At 55.3% G+C, this 16919-nt stretch overlaps 7 protein-coding genes across 7 annotated transcripts; 2 read left to right on the forward strand and 5 right to left on the reverse strand.

Annotated features, from left to right (window-relative positions):
* Window positions 1–90: 90 nt before the first annotated feature.
* Window positions 91–2736, reverse strand: BAUCODRAFT_72030 (uncharacterized protein; the record flags this gene model as incomplete). Its single annotated transcript, XM_007679343.1, has 5 exons — window positions 91–1482; window positions 1539–1783; window positions 1847–2003; window positions 2052–2144; window positions 2194–2736. The coding sequence occupies 5 exons, from the start codon at window positions 2734–2736 to the stop codon at window positions 91–93; spliced, it is 2430 nt and encodes an 809-aa protein (XP_007677533.1).
* Window positions 2737–4898: 2162 nt separating this feature from the next.
* Window positions 4899–7764, reverse strand: BAUCODRAFT_526662 (uncharacterized protein). The gene has a single exon (XM_007679532.1). It carries the CDS (start codon window positions 7493–7495, stop codon window positions 5225–5227), a length of 2271 nt encoding a protein of 756 aa, XP_007677722.1. The 5' UTR covers window positions 7496–7764; the 3' UTR covers window positions 4899–5224.
* A 43-nt stretch (window positions 7765–7807) lies between these two features.
* Window positions 7808–10354, forward strand: BAUCODRAFT_527158 (uncharacterized protein). The gene is made up of 2 exons (XM_007679533.1): window positions 7808–7878; window positions 7946–10354. Exon 2 carries the CDS (start codon window positions 8000–8002, stop codon window positions 10298–10300), a length of 2301 nt encoding a protein of 766 aa, XP_007677723.1. The 5' UTR covers window positions 7808–7878; window positions 7946–7999; the 3' UTR covers window positions 10301–10354.
* Window positions 10355–10408: 54 nt separating this feature from the next.
* BAUCODRAFT_149136 (uncharacterized protein) lies at window positions 10409–10846 on the reverse strand (the record flags this gene model as incomplete). Its single annotated transcript, XM_007679534.1, has 1 exon — window positions 10409–10846. The coding sequence occupies one exon, from the start codon at window positions 10844–10846 to the stop codon at window positions 10409–10411; it is 438 nt and encodes a 145-aa protein (XP_007677724.1).
* Window positions 10847–11044: 198 nt separating this feature from the next.
* Window positions 11045–11634, reverse strand: BAUCODRAFT_35104 (uncharacterized protein). The gene has a single exon (XM_007679220.1). It carries the CDS (start codon window positions 11323–11325, stop codon window positions 11080–11082), a length of 246 nt encoding a protein of 81 aa, XP_007677410.1. The 5' UTR covers window positions 11326–11634; the 3' UTR covers window positions 11045–11079.
* Window positions 11635–12504: 870 nt separating this feature from the next.
* BAUCODRAFT_25224 (uncharacterized protein) lies at window positions 12505–13632 on the forward strand (the record flags this gene model as incomplete). Its single annotated transcript, XM_007679157.1, has 1 exon — window positions 12505–13632. The coding sequence occupies one exon, from the start codon at window positions 12505–12507 to the stop codon at window positions 13630–13632; it is 1128 nt and encodes a 375-aa protein (XP_007677347.1).
* A 125-nt stretch (window positions 13633–13757) lies between these two features.
* BAUCODRAFT_72421 (uncharacterized protein) lies at window positions 13758–16763 on the reverse strand (the record flags this gene model as incomplete). Its single annotated transcript, XM_007679376.1, has 1 exon — window positions 13758–16763. One exon carries the CDS (start codon window positions 16761–16763, stop codon window positions 13758–13760), a length of 3006 nt encoding a protein of 1001 aa, XP_007677566.1.
* Window positions 16764–16919: the final 156 nt, after the last annotated feature.

A 16919-nucleotide genomic window follows, 5' to 3' on the forward strand; every position in this document is an offset into this window, starting at 1 on the left:
AGTGCCGAAGGGCCCAGGCGGCCTTCACGTGAAACGCTCCATTTTTAGAGTTACGACGTACTCCCAATCGTCCTCAGTCAGCTCGGCAAACTATGCTTGACTTTCAACTGCGACTGGAGCTGTACCTCCATTCATCGCCTTCGGACTGCTCCTTTGACTCTCCTGCTTGGTTGCGGACCTGTCGTCTCCGCTATCATCGTAGTTCTCATCAACGTCCATCTTTCGCGCGGCGGCTTCATATACTGGAGCCGGCTGTGACGGTGGCGGTGGCGCACGATGGTCCTCTTGCGGTGGCGCAGAGGCCCGCGCTGATGGTTGCGTTATGTTCTGCATGGAAGGCAGGGATGGTGCATGATGAGCAGCGTCAGAGGGGTGGTAAGCGGACATTGGCCTCGGATCGTCCATGCGCCGTAGTTCAGATGGGCTTCGATTTGGTGGTGTCGCCATCTTCTCTGGCGGCGACGGGCGGTGCATCTTGATCTCGTCGAGCCGCGAGCGAGTCTCTTCGGTCGATGGCTTCTTCGGAAGGCTATTGTTGGGTTCGTCCTCCCATTCCCGATGACGCTTAGGAGGAGCGGTGCTCGACGGCCTCTCATCGCGCTCGCGAGCTGCAGCATCCGCGGCTGTCTGAGCCGCAGATGGCGGTGGTGCGCCGCTCGCGATGCTGGGTGCCGCGTTCGGATGATGCTCGTACGGCCCCCTGGAGTATGGCCCGCCTGACGATGGCGGAGCGTTGTTCAGTAGTGGTCGGATCTCGGGCTGAGGCGCCTGCTCTGGATGCCGAGCGTAAGGCGGCATCGAAGGGTGGCCGGCCGAGGATGGCATTCCCATGCCTGGTGGAGGGACACTGGAAGGCGCGCCGTATGGCGGACGCGGCGGCTCGTGCGAATGGTGTGACGGCTGAGGGATGGCATGCGGTGGAAGAGGTTGCTGCAGTTGGTGAATTGGCCCCGGCTGATATTGCGCAGAAGGGTTATGCTGACCCTTCGGCGACGGCGAGAGACCTCTGTGCGGAGGCGGAGGAGGCCTTTGTGGCTGCTCCTGATAGCGCGCCAACTCCTGCCGTGGAGGACTTGGTTGTCTCGGCGGAGGTTGTTGCTGCTGCGGCGGCATCCGATCGCGCTGATCGTACGGGTTCATGGCTTGTGGTGGCATTGGCGGATTCTGCATCTCGACAGGCCGACTGGCGCCCCAGTTATTGCCTACGGTCATCGGGCCAGGAGCCGGACCTGGCGGCGGCGGATTCTGGGCATGAGCGCCCCATTGCGGACCAGGCGGTCCGCCGCCGAGTGCACCTGGCTGATACGCTTGAGGGTGAACATCTTGCGGGAGTGGCGCACCGCCTTGGTTTGGCAAGCCGTTCGTTGGCTGTCCCTTGAGCAATGCCAGGCGCGCCTTGATGTGCACGTTCGTTGGGTCGAGCTCAGCGGCCCTTGAGTAAGCGTCAAGCGCATCGCTGGTTTGATTATTGCAGGATTCATACTATGGGTGCATCAGCGACTGTAGCATGCTAACGGTATATGGCCGACTTGACTCACCAGAGTGCCGAGGTCATACCAGACCTCCGAGATGTTAGGATTTAGACGGATGGCACGGGAGTATGCATCGAGCGCATCGCGGTACTGGTTGATCTGGTAGTAGAGAACGCCGATCGAACACCAGAACGTTGGGTTACGACCGTCGCGATACACTGCTTGCTGGTACGCTTCGTATGCCTTGGGATACTTCTGCTGTGACATGTAGCACCTGCCCAGCAGATACCAGCTTTGCGCATCGGTTTGATCTAACGCCACGTCAGAATCATCGCAGTGTGGCGGTAGCGGTAGCGGGATTGGCTGGTACTTACCGGAAGCGACCGATTTCTCGAGGTACTCAATGGCTTGCTCTTGACTGTTGAAACTTGTGCTCTGCTGATGGTGCAGCCACCCAAGCTGCTGTAGCACCTTGGCGTGGTTTGGGTCACGCTCTAGCACGCGCGTGTATGCGGCTTTAGCATTGTCGTACTGTAACAGGGTCAGCGGTCGTACGAACGAGTGGCGCTTGTAACCTACGTCTTTCTGCTGTTCGTGCACATGCCCAATTTGGAACCAGATATCCTCCTCACTCAGCGGTCGGGGTGGGTCAGTGACGATGTAGCGGAAGCACTGCGAAAATCAGCTTTGCGCTTGCACTTGTCACACGGTGTTCACCAACCTCAAGACTTTGCTGGAACTTTTGCTGTTGTTTGTAGATGATGCCGAGCCGGAAGTAGATCTCGTTGGCCTTCTCAAAGTTCGGCTCCATGCGCATGACTTGCGAGAAAGCCTCCTCAGCGTGCTCGAGGGAGCCATATCTATCATAGAGAATGCCGATGCCGTACCATAGCTTGGGCTCTTTCGGATCAGGTAGATGGTACAGAGCTTGTTGGTAAGCCGAGTATGCTTGCTGCAGGTCATCCATCATAAGGTAGCAGTGACCGAGGCTGCTCCAGACCTCGCCGTTGGCAGGATCAATCTTGATGATCTGGCGCAGGTACTCAACGGCAGAAGTGAATTGGTCCTTAGAGCGCAGGATGCAGGAGATGGCAAGCATAGCCGGTACGGACCACTGATTGAAGGTCATTGCGCGCTCATATGCCGCACTTGCGCCATCATACTCTTCCATGAGCTCTGACAGACGACCAAGTTGCAACCATGTCTGCTCATTTACGGCAGCGACATGCTGCGCGGTAGGCTTGAACGCTTGCGGCTGTTGCATAGGCATTGCGCCAGTAGGTGGAGGAGGGCGCACGGCTGGTGGAGGGTAATGCTGTTGATGACCCAATGGCCCGGTCGGTGAATGTTGGCTCGCCATTGTGGGTAAATCACGCTAATCCTCCTGTCAAGCCCTTTTGGTGCAAGTTAGCTGGTATTAGCATATGATATGAACTGAAGTGCCGTGAAAGCTGCGCGACACACCAGGCCAGCCGGGCGACGATGAGCACGACCGCTGGGAAGTCTAGAATCGAAGCTTATGCAGTAACCGTGTAGTGACTCCTTATGGATACACCGTTTAGGTGTCTGAGGTATCAACTAAAGTGCGCGGAACAGTATCACCTTCACTGGAGCGTGCGGTGAAGCGGAGAGAATGGATCAGCGAGGGAGGAGAGGAAACAGCGACTCTCGCGCCAAAGATGGGATGGGTAAGGTGTGCAGGATTGCTCAGGTCCGACACAGATCGCCCGTGGCGTCAGGAAGCGCATTCGCCCTCCTCGCCGTCGCGTGCAGCTCTAGCGTTCTCCACAGAGGCTGCGGGCATCGGTACACTAAACGCGGGATGGATCAGATGGACCGGAACACAGCCAAGACCGGCTAGCCTATTATCCACAGCCGGTACGCCTCGACCATTCAAGGTGACCTGCGGGCAGACACTATTGCCAGCCTTTCTTAGCATCATCAGGAGTATAGCAAACTGTATACCCTCTTAAGCGCGGCATCATGTTCCTCTGCCCGACGTCATGTAAGAGCAAGCTTCAGTAGACCCGCGGATCTCTAGGTCCTGCAGCTCAAGATGAGCGAGCCTGGGTGGCCGGGAAGTCTAATTAAACCATGCAGTATTGGCATCCCGACCGTCGGAGCCACGCCATCTGTCAAGGTGCAGTGGCTTTCAGTTTGCAACTGGGTCATCGCAGTAGCGTGTTGCGAAAACAGCTCGTGTTACTGCACATCTCCCCGTTGGAATGCTGTCCTGGTTCCCGCTGTAGCAGCTCGGTACGGGCTGTCGTGTGACGGTTTGACGTTAACCCTGGCGTACAAGACATACAACGTGCTGATACCTCAACCGACAGCACGTGTGCCAGAAACGGCAAGGAGAAGGTGGGGGCAGAACATTCGACAAGGTGACGTTTCGATGTCTTAGCGAAGTGTGGGTAGGCAGTTTACAACCAGACCCTAGGTACCGAAGCATAAAGTCTACCATCATCTGTATACAAGAGACTTGGGTTTTCCGACATCGTTGGAATGCTTTACGAAGACATTGCGGATCATGCGTTTGTCCGGCACCAGCCGCTGCAGGAAGCCTCTCATCATGCATTTCTCCAGCCCACCGCTCACTCATGCAGTTCGGCTCGTCAAGGGATGCCGTTAAACCTTGCATTAGTGGAGGAAAAGCGCTTGAGGCTAACGCTTTACCCTGTCTCACAAGCCCGTGCTTACTCCTGAGGTCAGCGATGCAAGCTAAGAGCTTCTCCACCATAAGAATAGGACCAAAGGAAGATCCAGCGTGCAGGGCGCGGCTGAAGGCAGCGTGTGAACGGCTTTTCTGGTTGTCTATCTGCTTGGGTGCTTTGCGGAATTCCGCTGCCGCAGCCCCTAACTGTCAATCTGACGGTAGGCGGCTGTGGGGAGATGCCGTTGGCACCGGACATTATACCTGGTGGAATGCGCCTCCTGTGGTTGCTCGCGTACTCCTTGCGCACAACAATCATTCTCATCGGGTATTTGGCGCAATACGGTTCCAAGACCAAGCGCCCAGCCCTTAAACAAAGGTCCGTGAGCCTCGGTCCAGCCTCTTGCTGTGGCTGCTGACTCGCGCGACGCCATTGCGACTTCAACCGCTTCATATTTGTTACTTGGGACTCGACCGTTATCGCGCGAGAGGTCGTCTGTCAAAACCATCAGCCATCGCAGTACCAAAGCCTTATCTGCCTCTCGACCAATATTCTCTTTGTGCGCACACCTAGAAGAGGGTAAATCGTGCTGGAACAGGAGCGCATGCCTTGTTGATTGTTGATTGTTGATTGAGCGCGTTAAGAGCATGATGAGCGACTAGATTGCAGACCGAGCTGCTTGATTCTCGGATGCTGGTTGATTGTGATCTAGACTTGCCGTCCTGCCCGATGTATCGATTCGTCGCATCGTACCCTTGTGCGCATAACGCATCACACACTCCATCAACTTCGCTTGCTTCCTGAAAGAAAGTCACCGACTAGGGCTGGGGATTGGTCGTAGCATTAACACCAACTTTTCCTGTGCGTTGCTCGAGATGTAACCTCCGTCAGACTGATAGTCCGCCGTTTCTACAGACGGAGCGTAGCACGGCATCACGTGTGTGGCGATCCAGCGTGGGTTGCTTACAGTGTCACCAACGTTGCTTTCTTGTAGACGTACGTACCGTTTTCGGTATACGGTTCGAGAGCGATGTTAGAATGCTGGTTCAGCGCTTATGAACGCGTTGTTCGCGGGATCAAACGAGCACTATCACTGCATCACGTCTGTCCACATCTCGTTTTTCCGGGTCGCTTGTATGTTGCCGTAGCGACGTAATCCTTCTGCGGACCTTTGACTGTGTGCTTGACCTCAAATGTTCGCAAGACAATCGCTTCGAGTGGCAGGATATACTCTGTCCAGTACATGTCTTCTATGCACAAGTGGTCTGCTTTCGCAATGCAAGCTCCCGCTGTTCGCGCCTTTTTTGGCGACACAAAGGTGAGGTTGTGGAAGAGGTAGTCAACCTCCAAGTCACTGCTTGGCTTGAGAAACCAAACGCTGAGCTCGTCTCGCTCTTCGGAGTACCGGTAGACGTAGCGCCGAGTGGCTGGGAGTGTCATTTCATGGTCGTTGGCCGGCGTGAACGTGCCGGACTCGATATAGAGATACTCCAGGTCAAAGCTCTTTCTACTCTTGTCGGGCGTCGGGAAGCGAGGATGGAAGGCTGCTGTGCCAGTGAAGGTACCGGAGAAGATGTTTTGAGCGCTGGTGATGCGCCGAGATAAGTCCCACGTGCCTTGTAGAGCACGGAAGGCGGCGCGGGCAACGTACCTACCATTACCGACGCAATCATGCCAAGTCCGGTACATATCATCGATTATTGCATTCGCTTGCTTTCGGTTCGTTCCGGCAGAGACATACCGTGCCGGGGAAGGGCAGCCTTCTCGGTTTTGGAAACGACCATCGTTTTTCAGCATGTCCAGATGTTTCGCAATGTCCTCCAGATAGCCTAAGTAGTCGTTGAACCAATACTGTGGTACTGCGCGCGACTGTTCCCTCTCCGCAGTCCGAACTCCGAGTAGGCTTTCGACATGTTCGTGAGCCTTCTGCGGTGCGAGTGGTGTTCCCTTCATCCAGCGATCAGCTGTAAGCTTGGCTTGCATCTCCACCATCGGCCAGTATGGCCCAACGTAGAAGCCAAGGAATGCAAGATCTGGAAAACTGCTATTGACTGTTTGCCACTGGTCCAGAATGATAGGCAGCCGCATGCTGGTAGGCTCATACTGCAGGGCACGTTTGATATCGTCTGCAAGAAAGTCAAGGGCAGTTGCGGGCGTATAGCCAGTAGCGTAAATCACCGCTCCAATTACGTACACTCTCTCTTCGCAGGTGCTGGTGAGGGCTGAAGCGGTACCGTCCTGATTCGGCTGGATGTCAATCACCCGCCCCCTGCAGCCTTCAATAAGACCGCTACGCGCAAACTCGGAATAGCTTTCAGCAAGCGCAACGTATACAGCACGCTCCTTTTCGTCCGCCGGTGGTATCAGAAGTGCTTCACTGCCTAACTCGGCCTGATCGCCTCCCACCATCGCCTGCACAGCACCATGGACCATGGCACGTACTGCAGGCGGCTGTACGCCACCGTAACTCTCCAGCTCCTGCGGGCGCTTTGAGAAGTCGTAAAGCTTGAAGTCCAGTGGTACGTATGTCCTTGAGCCCGTGTCATACTCTACGTAGGGTGGCACGGCATACAGCGGTCTTGGGGTTACATGGATAATTTTGCAGCCTTCGTAGAGTTTACGGCGGCTCTTGTCAGGAGACCACAAGGCGTCGGATAACTGCATGGCGACGGCTGCAGCAGTCTCACCTGATGAGTTACCGCCACCAACAAGCAGGATAGTCTTTCCGGCAGCTAACCGAGAATCCGGGAAGAGGTCATCCAGGGATCTGAACTCGGAGCTGTGCATCGACACGATGGTAGACATGCGATCTCCGTCAGTAGTATCAGGCGGTCTCGTTTGCGGTATGCTTGGTGTCGAGAAGAAGCCGGATGCCACTATTAGATAGTCGTATGTCATGGTCTGCAACTGGCCACTTCCATTTCGGCTTGTTATGTGCCATGAAGGGCTGCTGGCTTGGAGGTTGACTTCGTCTCTGGTCGCCTTTACAACTTCATGGCCAAGTTTGAGCACAGAATCTGGCACGTACCGTCGACGATATTCCTCGAGATAACGGTTCACCTGCCATGCTTTTGGGAACAACGGGACGAACGGTCTTTCACTGGGGCCTCTCGTGGAACCTAACCAGCTATTACTCCGTAAATCAACATCATTCCAGTCCAGATCGCTGAAGCCCACAGTGAATCGAGAAAGATTGGTGGGCGTCTGAGGGCTCAAGTAGCCGTTCTGCGTGTCTTCATCGAGCGCCCAAATTCCACCTACGCGGTCAGCCTTGTCAAAGACGGTGACAGCGAAGCTCCCATAATCTAGAAACGTCTTCGCTGCCACCAGACCAGCTGGGCCAGCGCCAACAATACAGACTGTCTTCATCGCGTTACCGTTATGAGTCCTTGGGCGCAAAGGCGAGAGAAGAATGCCACCATGAAGGCTTTATCGAGAAACTCCTCTAACAGACCAGCTTAGCAAGCAGTGACTCGTCCTGTGCACGGCGCCCGTTTCAGACGACGCTGTACGGTATATGTTGCCGTAACACAAGCATTTGCTCCTCGCACAACGACATTCTTTCGCATATCGCCTTCATGGCGCATTGAACGCACGTGAATATCTCAACCTAGACTCATAGACAAATTCGCTTCAGGATATTGATCTACCTAGTCAGAATCGACGTTCGTTCTCCGTATCGGGTTACTCATCTCCACATTCCGTGCATTAGAAGTAGACCCTGCATCTGATCTGCAGATACAGTCATAGCCGTAATATTCTCCATTGGCACTGACTGAGGTGTTGCTTCTACTCTGACTCCTACTGATACTGTTGAAGCGCTACCCCCATCACCAGTCCACCCGCATAACCCGTACTACAGTTCAAGCCAATATGGACGGCATACGCAAAGCCTTCGCTCGGGCGAAGGCAGAGAAGCGTTCTGCTCTCGTGACATACACTACCGCCGGCTACCCTACCATTGAAGAGACGCCAGACATCCTACTGGCTATGGAAGCAGGCGGTGCGGACATCATCGAACTCGGAACGCCTTTCACCGATCCCATTGCAGACGGTCCAACGATACAAGGCGCAAACACACAAGCATTGAAGAACGGCACAACCACCACGACATGCCTCAATATCGTACGACAGGCACGGAGCCGCGGCCTACGAGCGCCAGTGCTGCTCATGGGTTACTACAACCCCTTACTTGCGTACGGCGAGGAGCGAATGCTGCAGGATGCAAAGGCGGCCGGTGTGAATGGCTTCATCATGGTTGATCTGCCGCCAGAGGAGGCTGTAAGGTTCCGACAACACTGCACGAACTACGCACTGTCGTACGTGCCACTGATAGCGCCAGCAACAAGCGAGAAGAGGATGAAGCTCCTTTGTTCGATTGCAGACTCATTCATCTACGTGGTGAGCCGAATGGGCGTGACTGGCGCGACAGGCGCGCTCAGCTCAGGCTTGCCGGAACTGTTAACGCGAGTACACAAGTATTCCGGCGGAGTACCAGCAGCGGTAGGCTTCGGTGTCAGTACAAGAGAGCATTTTGTCGAGGTTGGCAAGGTATCCGAGGGTGTAGTTATTGGGTCTCAAATTATCAATACTTTGAAGAACGCACCTTCTGGTCAGGGAGCGAAGGCGGTAGAGGAGTATTGCTACAGCATCACGCAGAGACGCAACCCTCAGCTTTCACAGTCAAATGGTGAAACGAACGGCACATCGCACAGCATTAGCACAGCAGCAAACCCGCAGGGCGATGGCAGCGGCTGGATATCGCATTCCAACGGCGACAGCGACCTGAAGAAGATCTCTACAGAGGACCCTACGAAGCAGCCGGCAAGTGAAAGTCACCCAGCAAATGGCACTGTTCACGTTGACGGAGTGGTAACCGATTCAGACGGCCCTGGTCTTGCAGACCAATTAGAAGCTCTGAATACCTCCGACGAGCAGAAAGAACCGGAGCTCATACCTTCACGATTTGGCGAGTTTGGCGGACAATATGTTCCAGAGTCGCTTATGGACTGTCTTGCGGAGCTTGAACGAGGCTTCAACGAGGCACGCAATGATCCGAAGTTCTGGGAAGAATATCGCAGCTACTACCCCTACATGTCGAGGCCGTCGACACTCCACAAAGCAGCACGGCTAACCCAACACGTTCGAAAGTCCGCGCAGAAGGGTAAAGGCGCGAATGTCTACCTCAAGCGTGAAGACCTCAATCATACTGGCTCTCATAAGATCAACAATGCTATTGGCCAGGCATTACTGGCGAAGAGACTAGGCAAGACCGAAATCATCGCCGAGACTGGAGCGGGCCAGCACGGTGTAGCAACCGCAACAGTCTGCGCGCTCTTCGGCTTGAAATGCACTGTCTACATGGGTGCGGAGGACGTGCGACGGCAGGCTCTCAATGTGTTCCGCATGAAGCTTCTTGGCGCGTCCGTTGTAGCTGTCGAAGCCGGGTCACGCACACTGCGCGACGCTGTGAACGAAGCGCTACGAAAGTGGGTGGAGAAACTCGACACGACGCACTACATCATTGGTTCAGCTATAGGTCCCCATCCTTTTCCAACCATTGTTCGGACGTTCCAATCTGTGATCGGTTCGGAGACGAAACAACAGATGCATGAGCTCACGGGCCGCTTACCGGACGCCGTCGTAGCATGTGTCGGGGGTGGCAGTAACGCAGTTGGAATGTTTCACCCATTTTCTGGGGACAGGAGCGTCAGGCTTCTCGGCGTCGAGGCCGGAGGAGACGGCGTAGACACGGATAGGCACTCCGCTACCCTCACAGGTGGCAAGCCAGGCGTATTGCATGGCGTTCGGACCTACGTTCTTCAAAACGCAGAAGGTCAGATTACCGATACACACTCGGTCTCCGCTGGCCTGGATTATCCCGGTGTCGGTCCTGAGCTCTCTAGTTGGAAGGACTCCGCACGGGCAACCTTCATTGCTGCCTCGGATGCGGAAGCGTTCATAGGCTTTAGGCTATTGTCCGAGCTCGAAGGTATAATTCCAGCACTGGAGACAAGTCATGCCATCTTCGGTGCAGTCGAGCTCGCCAAGACCATGGGAGAAGACGAGAATCTTGTCATCTGTCTGTCAGGGCGAGGTGACAAGGATGTACAGTCTGTGGCTGAAGAGCTACCGAAGATTGGGCCAATGATTGGATGGGACTTGCGGTTTTGAAGGGCAGATGAAGCCGGTGGATCAAAGTCACTATGATATATGATAATAACACGCATGCTGTTGGTGTGCCAGATCGGCGGTCACACCACGTCTACCGCCCTAGCCTGCCTACTCCTCATCAAAGCCACTCAGGTACCAGTCCGGTCTCCCTTCGTCCCGCGGCTCTCCGCAGCTAGGCGCCTCGCTTGTTGTTTCGTTGTCCTTCGTCTCCGCTTCTGAGTCTCCCGTCTCACCTTCATACTTTTCGCGTGACCTGCCTAAGGCGTTTGTGAAACCCTTGAAGTCGCCGCCTCCGGGTTTGGCAGGACTGGGTTTGGGGACGCCGTCTCCCGGGCACCACGGCAAACCGCAGGGTTCGGGGTGCACATAGCCTGGGGGCGGCTGTACCATGGATGGCACGTCTGTAAGTGCGTGAAGGTAGGGACAGGGTGCTGTCTTAGGGTTCAGAGAGCGCTTGCATTTTCCGTGGTACCAGATAAAGCAGGTCTCTTGTGAAGGCTTGCTTCTCGTTTCCGTGGTCCCTGGAGCTGGATCGTCGTCTGCCATATCGTCGGGAGATGAGAATTCTGCCGGATCGTCGCGACAGCGAGCTTTATGACGTCTCTTGCGGTGGCTTACTATGATCGCAGACGCCATTGAAGGTGACTGTTTGCTGCTTTTGCGCTTCTTTGCTGCGGGTGCACTGTCGCGCTCTGGGATAGCCGGTTTGCGCTTTTGCGGTGCATGGTCTTTCCATGGACACAGCGGGAAGCCGCATGCATACGCATATTTCCAGGCTGTTACTCTGGATGATGTCGCCGACTGGTTGTACTGCTCAAGCGAATGTTCGTAACGGCAGGCTTTCTCGGACTTCCGGTTTGGGTTCGCAGGAGATCTGTGGCAATTACCGTAGTGGTACCACCAGGAGCATATCTTGCGGCCGGATCGTCCCAGACCAGGCTGCCTGAATCTGTCGTCCTTGCTTTCCAATATTGCGCAGGTCTTGGAAGCTGCACCGACAGCAAACCGTTCGCTTGATGTTGCATCTTTGACGATTGGGTCATGAGTGTAAGCACATCAATGAGCAAGTGGGAAGTTGCGTCAGAGTGATACTGATTGGATTTTGATGCTTTCCTGCTCATAAGACCTGACCGCTCGATCGTGTAAGTGAAGTGAACTCGCGACCGGGTGCGAAAAGGCACGCCAGCCCTTGGACTCAGTCTCTTGCCTTCTTGCGTCTGTCAGGCTTGGTGGGATGTTCATATCCGCCACAGTCCCTACGATTCAGTAGGTACGGCATCCTGGGTGACGATAGGTCATAGCCAGTGAGAGTAGTTACGCTCGCAAACATATGATGTAACGCCGAAAGTACAGACATCTTCACGCTTCCTGCGCCACGGTGGACGCGCTAATCATGGTCAGTCAACGCACGGCGATTGTTCACCTGGGCTCACTGAGTTCATGCTCACGCGTGGCTTCACCGTTTATGGCAACATCACGAAGCAACAGCATCACAATGTAAGGCGAGCTCCTCCACCTTCCCTACCGTAGCAGCATCCCACATGCCGGTTTCTGTTGACCAAGGGTCAGCGGAACATGATCTCCCACCTCGGCTGCGACTGTGTACCCAGACAGCTGCGCTCCTTTAGCATCATGTGAAGTGAGTACACAATCGCAGCAGACTTATACGGCGAAGTGAGGCCGACAACATCGGGTCCGCAGAGGTGGGACTGAGATCTTGCGCGGCGACATAAGGCCTGGCTCCCGCGACAATCTGACCTTGTAGTTGATACGGTGGTCTATCACGAATTCCTGGCACGGCCGTACATCTTGCCTCCATATTGGTGAGGATGAGCAAGGCTGACCCCTCGGAGTAAAGCCAAGTTTCCGAGTGACTCTGTAGTGAATCCGGCTGAGCTCGCTTGGAGGTCTTCACCTTGCATACTCGGCATCGTCTCGACGTTACCAAAGTTGCGACTTGCAAACAGCCCTGGCTAAATGTGGCTGAGGTTGCGGCACTATCTTCAATGTTGGTGAGGAAAGGCGCGCTCAGCGGAGCTGCCCGAAGACCCTGCAGCAATGCGGCTGCACGCGATCTAGATTCACACGCGTAGCGCGTCTCTATCCTGCAACCGCTTGCTGGCGTGGACCGAGGGAATATCAGAGCCGGGACTCCATAATCCTCTGCTCGGACACGTCTTACACCTTTGCCTTCAGCCAGCGGTATGGGCGCCTTCAATCTAGTCGAATGGCAGAAGCTGCCCGTCAGCCTTACCGAACTCTGCATCAATACCACACTTCGCTGCGGCCAGTCGTTCCGATGGCGCAAGAACGATGCCGGAGTCTGGTCAATGGCTCTCCATAATCGGATTGTATGTCTGCATCAGGATACGGATCACGTATATTACCGCTCCATACCGCCCATGAGGCTACAAGCGCCGCCGACGCCACCAAGTTCCAACCCACCCTCTGTTGCGCCGGAGTCTGATGCAGACAATACGCTGGAGCTACTCAAGCATTACTTGAACCTCACACCCAATCTGACTCAGCTATACGCGCAATGGTCGGCTTCAGACGCCAATTTCGCCAAGAAAGCGCCCAAATTCACCGGCGTCCGGATCCTGAAACAGGACGCTTGGGAAGCGCTTGTGGGCTTCATCTGCAGCAGTAACAACAACATCGTCCGCATCAGCCAGATGATCAGCAAGCTCTGCGTCAACTATGGACCACTCCTGGGCCACTTCGACGGCGAAGCGTACCATGACTTCCCAACCCCGCAAGCACTGGCCGTAGACGGCGTGGAAGCGAAGCTACGATCACTCGGCTTCGGCTATCGTGCCAAGTACCTGTACCAGACTGCCTGCATTGTCTCGTCGCATCCTGCCGACTGGCTGGATTCGCTACGAAACCCAGAGTCTCCGGCCTTCGGTACCAAACCTAGCCCAAGCACCGATGACTGGGCCCCCGAGGGTCGCGCAGGCTACCACGCCGCTCACGAAGCTCTTCTCACCCTTCAAGGCGTCGGCCCGAAGGTCGCCGACTGCGTCTGCCTCATGGGTCTTGGCTGGGGCGAAGCGGTACCGGTCGATACGCACGTCTGGCAGATAGCGCAGCGGGACTACAAGTTCGGCAAAGGAAAGCACGCGAGTCTGACCAAGGCGACGTATGACGCGGTCGGCGCCAAGTTTCGTAGTTTGTGGGGCAAGGAGGCCGGGTGGGCGCATAGTGTGCTGTTTACGGCGGATTTGAAGGCGTTCAGTGAGAGAGTCATTGCGGTGAAGAGAGAGATGGAGGAAGAGGAGAAGGTTGTGGTGGAGGTTGGAGGGGTGAGGAAGAGGAAGAAGAGAGGGTAGAACGTATGCGGTCTACCACGCTGTGGTAGCTGAGCTCGATCGCGACGTTCGGGTGTTTCGGGGCGATACGCCGGAAAGTTCCACCGTATCATGAATACAGACTGCGGCGAAAGCAAGAGCAGGACTTAACCCGCAGCCGTAAGAAGGATACGCTGGCCGCCGTTCAGTTCTTGCTCGGCTCGCTCGCGCTCTTTCCTCAGGTCTCGAAGCACCTGTTCAGCAATGTGGATCGCACTGGTGGGTAGCCCAGCAAGCCTCGCCACTTTCAGCGCATGCGATTCCCTGTTCACGCCCTTCCGCAACTTGTGCAAGTACGTCCAGCTGCCGTCAGCATCCTCAGCAACATCTGTGCAGTAGCAGGCCAAATGATCGAAATCCCGAGTCATATCCGCCAGGGCGTGGAAGTGGGTAGCAAAGAGCGTTCGACATTTATTGACGTTATGCAGGGCGTGCAGACAAGCATACCCTACAGCGATGCCATCTTCGGGAGTAGTCCCCCGTCCCACTTCGTCCATAATGACAAAGGATCGCGGAGTGGCTTGCTTCAGTATCTCCGCCGTTTCAAGCATCTCGACCATAAATGTAGACTGATCTTGGTAGAGGTTGTCCGCCGAACCGACTCTGCTGAAGATTCTGTCAACCAAGCCGATCTCAGCGTAGTCGGCTGGCACAAAGCAGCCTGTCTGAGCCAGGATCGTGACGAGTGCGTTCTGGCGAAGATACGTGCTCTTGCCAGCCATATTCGGTCCGGTAATGAGGTAGATTTTCTCGCGATCGCCGACGCCGCAGTTGTTCGCTGTGAAGAGGCGGCCTCGGTCCTTCAAGCCTACAGCAACAGTAGGGTGGCGGCCGCCAATGACGTTGTGGCTGGTACCTGTATTCAGTAGAGGGCGAATAAGATCACGCTCCTTCGCAATGGTTGCAGATGAGCATGCGACATCAAGCTCATCAAGCACAGCCGCGTTGCGTCGCAGTTTCATCAGGCTCTCAAGCACTTGCGCACGCAACTTGTTAAAGACACGCTCTTCCTCCATTCGGATCCGCATCTTGCTGTCTTCAAGGAGCGTTCCGAGGTGCGTCCAGTCGGCAAGATAGAATGAACGGGTGGATTTGGTCGAGCCGATGGCACGAGCGCCAGCAAGCGCCGCGAGATCAGTGCGTGTGTCCTTGCCTTTCACATGACAATGGTGACCGAGATTCGAAGTCCAGCGCAGGTTGAGGCTTTCCGCTTTAAGCTGCTTCCGCAATCGCTGTGTCAGTTGGTTCTTCCTCTTAAGCAGGCTCTCCAAATCGGAGTGTGCTCGTCCGAGCGTTGGCGAAGCGTCGTTCCGCATGATCCAGATATCATTCGATATGCTATCTGCTGCGTCTGCGACAGCTCTGGTCTTTGCCGCTCTACGTCCAAGCTTAGGGCCAGGCTCGCCCGCTGCATCAGCAGATTCGACTTCTTCTGCCATGATCTCTACCTTAGCTTGGCTTTCCGCTTCTGCGACGTGCTGCTGGTTCAAGCCTTCCTCGTCAATCGCCTCCTCAATTGCTTTCGCAACCTTTGCCGGCCCGTCTAGATCGAAGCGTTGATGGATGTCACGCAGAAAGCCCAGCTCGTTGGGCGGTGGATGCTTCTTGTGACCAGCCGTAGGTATACTGTCTTCCCTGCTTACAATATGATCGCGCACAAGTTGCGCCATCTCGCTTGTCACTCCTATGGTCCTTGCGAGATTTAAGAGGTCGTCTGCATCGCCTTTGCCAATCGAAAAGCGCTGTAGCAAGCGAAGGGCGTCAGCCGTGCGACGTAAGAGCACCACAACATCCTCACGTAGCGCGTCTTGCTCAAGCATTTCTTGAACGAGATCTAGGCGGTCGTTGATCACGGACAAGGACATTGACGGCGACACTAAACGTTGGCTGAGCAAGCGGGAGCCACTCTTGGTGACAGTGTGCCGCACCGCGTGAAGCAGGCTGCCCTGGAACGTGCCGTCTCGGAGCGTACTGCGGATCTCTAGCCCGCGCAGGCTCTGCTTGTCGATTGCCATGTAGTCATCGTCTGACCGTCTCACGGGAGGCTGCAGCTGTATCTGCAAATCGACGAGCCGTTCACGAACATAGCCAAGCACTAAGCTGCCAGCAGCAATTTCACATGGCGCAAACGCTTCGGCTTGCTTCTCTGGAGTAGCTCGCTCAAGCATGGGCGTCCAACTTTCAACAGTTGTCGTGGAATGTATCTGTGCAGACCGATAGAAATGCAGCGAATAGTTGCCTTCGCCAAGCAGCCCTTGCAGCCTCGACGGGCCAACGTCGCTCAGGCCCTCGGGAAGTATGATTTCTCGTGGCATCACACGACTGACGATAGATGGCAGTGTGGCAAGATCGCTGGCTTGAGTGAAGAAGTCGCCGCTGGAGAGGTCGACCCAGCTGAGTCCTACTCTAGTTGAGCGCCTGTACCTTTCGTACACTTGGCCCCTATCGCTAGGTTTGGACCCGACAGGTACTTCACCATCTATATGCACGGCGAGCAAGTAGTTGTTCTCGTAAGGATCCACAAAGTTCTCGTCAATCAGTGTACCGGCCGTAAAGACTCTCTTCAGCTGTCGATCGTACTGAGGGCCACCGGGTCTCAACGATCGTTCAGCATTCGAGAGCGGTACCTGCTCGATAAGAGCGACCTGCTTGCCGTGATCCATAACGAACATCTTCAAGTAACGTTCAAGCTGGGTGTGTTGAAATCCAGCCATGGGAACAGGGCCCAACGCGGTCATCTTCTTGGCCTGCTTGAGGTTGACTAAGGGAGCAAATTGTGCGACCTGATCGAAGTACATTTCGTAAAAGTCACCCACACGTGTGAGAACAACGCAGTCCGGGTGCTTACGGATGTTGTTGAGATGCTGCTGTAGCATAGTAGGATAACTTGCAGTAGTGTCGTCGTCCTCATCCGGGGGCAACGCTGGCAATACGCCTTGAGGTAGACTGCTGGCTTTTACCACAGTCCGCGTCTTCACTCCACGGGTCCAGAACTTGCCAAAGGCTGGAAGGCCACCTCGGGTCAAACATGGTAAGGCGGTTCTGGTCTTGATGCATGCCCTCCATGAGCTTCGTAAACTCCGTATCGTACATCTTGCGCTCTGCAGGCTCATGAGGCAAGATGTCGCCGTCAACCTGCCGTGACTGATAGTCTGTTTACCATGATCCCGGATCCGAGCTCAGCTACGCCCCATCTCCCGCGCTTCTGCTTCTTCAGCGAATGCTGTTAGCAATGGCATGCAAGGCACGGTTCGAGCAGGCAAGAAACG

The sequence above is a fragment of the Baudoinia panamericana genome (genome assembly GCF_000338955.1).
Source record: "Baudoinia panamericana UAMH 10762 unplaced genomic scaffold BAUCOscaffold_8, whole genome shotgun sequence".
NCBI lineage: Eukaryota > Fungi > Ascomycota > Dothideomycetes > Mycosphaerellales > Teratosphaeriaceae > Baudoinia > Baudoinia panamericana.

Excerpts from the sequence above, each read along its gene's own strand:
- BAUCODRAFT_526662 (XM_007679532.1), bottom strand. The coding sequence starts at position 7,495 with ATGAAGACAGTCTGTATTGTTGGCGCTGGCCCAGCTGGTCTGGTGGCA.
- BAUCODRAFT_35104 (XM_007679220.1), bottom strand. The coding sequence starts at position 11,325 with ATGCAACATCAAGCGAACGGTTTGCTGTCGGTGCAGCTTCCAAGACCT.
- BAUCODRAFT_527158 (XM_007679533.1), top strand. The coding sequence starts at position 8,000 with ATGGACGGCATACGCAAAGCCTTCGCTCGGGCGAAGGCAGAGAAGCGT.